This window comes from Eimeria tenella, genomic scaffold (genome assembly GCF_000499545.2).
Source record: "Eimeria tenella Houghton genomic scaffold, Eth_scaff1546, whole genome shotgun sequence".
Classification (NCBI taxonomy): domain Eukaryota; phylum Apicomplexa; class Conoidasida; order Eucoccidiorida; family Eimeriidae; genus Eimeria; species Eimeria tenella.
The window spans coordinates 1-1,505 of NW_013544012.1; the positions used below are offsets into that span (position 1 = coordinate 1).

General features: G+C 55.5%; 1 protein-coding gene across 1 annotated transcript; it reads left to right on the forward strand.

Moving 5' to 3' along the window:
* Positions 1 to 499: 499 nt before the first annotated feature.
* ETH_00025095 (uncharacterized protein) lies at positions 500 to 938 on the forward strand (the record flags this gene model as incomplete). The annotated part of the gene is made up of 3 exons (XM_013379182.1): positions 500 to 593; positions 789 to 828; positions 915 to 938. Coding segments are annotated over 3 exons (158 nt in total), but the record flags the coding sequence as incomplete, so codon positions are not given.
* Positions 939 to 1,505: the final 567 nt, after the last annotated feature.

The following is a 1,505-nucleotide window of genomic DNA, read 5'->3' on the forward strand; positions in this document are numbered from 1 at the left end:
ACCCCGAAGGTCAGTGGCTAGCTAGCTAGCTAGCTAGCTGGCTGGCTGGCTAGCTGGCTGGCTGGCTAGCTGGCTAGCTGGCTAGCTGGCTGGCTAGCTAGCTGGCTAGCTGGCTAGCTGGGTAGCTAGTTGGCTAGCTAGCTGGATAGCTGGAGAGCTAGCTAGGTAGCTAGTTGGCTAGCCAGTTGGCTAGCTAGTTGGCTAGGTAGATGGCTAGCTGGCTGGGTAGCGGGATAGCTGGCTAGCTAGCCAGCTAGTCACTGTGCAATCAGGTAGACTGAGTGGCTAGCTAGCTAGCTGAATGGCTGGCTAGCTAGCTAGCTAGCTAGCTAGCTAGCTAGGCACTGTGCTGCCAGCCAGCCTGGCTGGCTAGCTAGCTAGCTGAAGGGCCACAGACCCACACTGCTGTCCCCAGGCTCTAGGGTTTAGAGTCCAGGATTTAGGGTTTAGGGCGTAGGGTTTAGGGTTTAGGGTTTAGGGTTTAGGGTTGCTGCTGCAGGGGAGCTGCCGCTGAAGGAGCCAATTCGCTGCGTGCGGCTGCTGGCGGGTTTTGGATTTAATGAACCTGGAAACCCTCACCACGACATTTGCAGGTAACCCTAAACCCTAAACCCTAATTCCTAAACACTAATTCCTAAACCCTAAACCCTAGGTCGTAGTCCCTAAGTGCGAGCGCGCGGCGGAGCCTTCCCAGAGGCGAAGTAGCTCCTACGGCTTCGGGTTCAGTCGTTACGGTTTAGGGTTTAGGGTTTAGGGTTTAGGGTTTAGGGTTTAGGGTTTGCATGCAGGTCTTGGACGGAAGCAGCTGCAGCAGGGCTGAAGGAGCCCGTAAGTGCTGCTGCTCTCTTTGGGGCTGCATGCGTTTTGCTGCTGCTGCTGCTGCTGGAGGCTTTGGCCCGTTTCCTTTGCTGCAGAGACCGCCAGAAGCAGGCAGCTAGATCTGCAGCAGATCGCCAGCTAGCTAGCTAGCTAGCTAGCTAGCTGGATAGCTGGCTAGCTATTTAGCTAGCTAGCTAGCGCATGCGGCTGGCAGCCTGCTGGCTTTCCAGGGCGGTAGTTAGGTGGCCATCTAGCTAGCTAGCTAGCTAGCTAGCTAGCTAGCTAGCCGTCTCTGTATGTAGGCAGCTAGCAAGCTAGCTAGCTAGCTAGCTAGCCAAATAGTTCTTTTGTTTTCATCACAACTGGCAGGTCTATTTGTAGAGCCCTTCTGTTCTCAGAGCTCGTAGAGCTGTGGATCCCACAGCTAGCTGATGCCCAGCTAGCTAGCTAGCTAGCCAGCTAGCTAGCTAGCCAGATAGCTGGCTAGCTGGCTGGCTGGCTAGCTAGCTGGCTAGCTGCGGCCAGGGGCTGGCTTGGAGCCTCCGAAGGCCCTGAGGGCTGCGGGGGAATTTGGCCGGAAAGGCCCCTCACGGGTTCAGGGTCACCTGGTCACTTTGTGGTTTTGGGGTCTTTCTGGCCCTTTTTTGGTCCTTTTCTCCGCATTTTTTATCTCTTCAACTCAAATT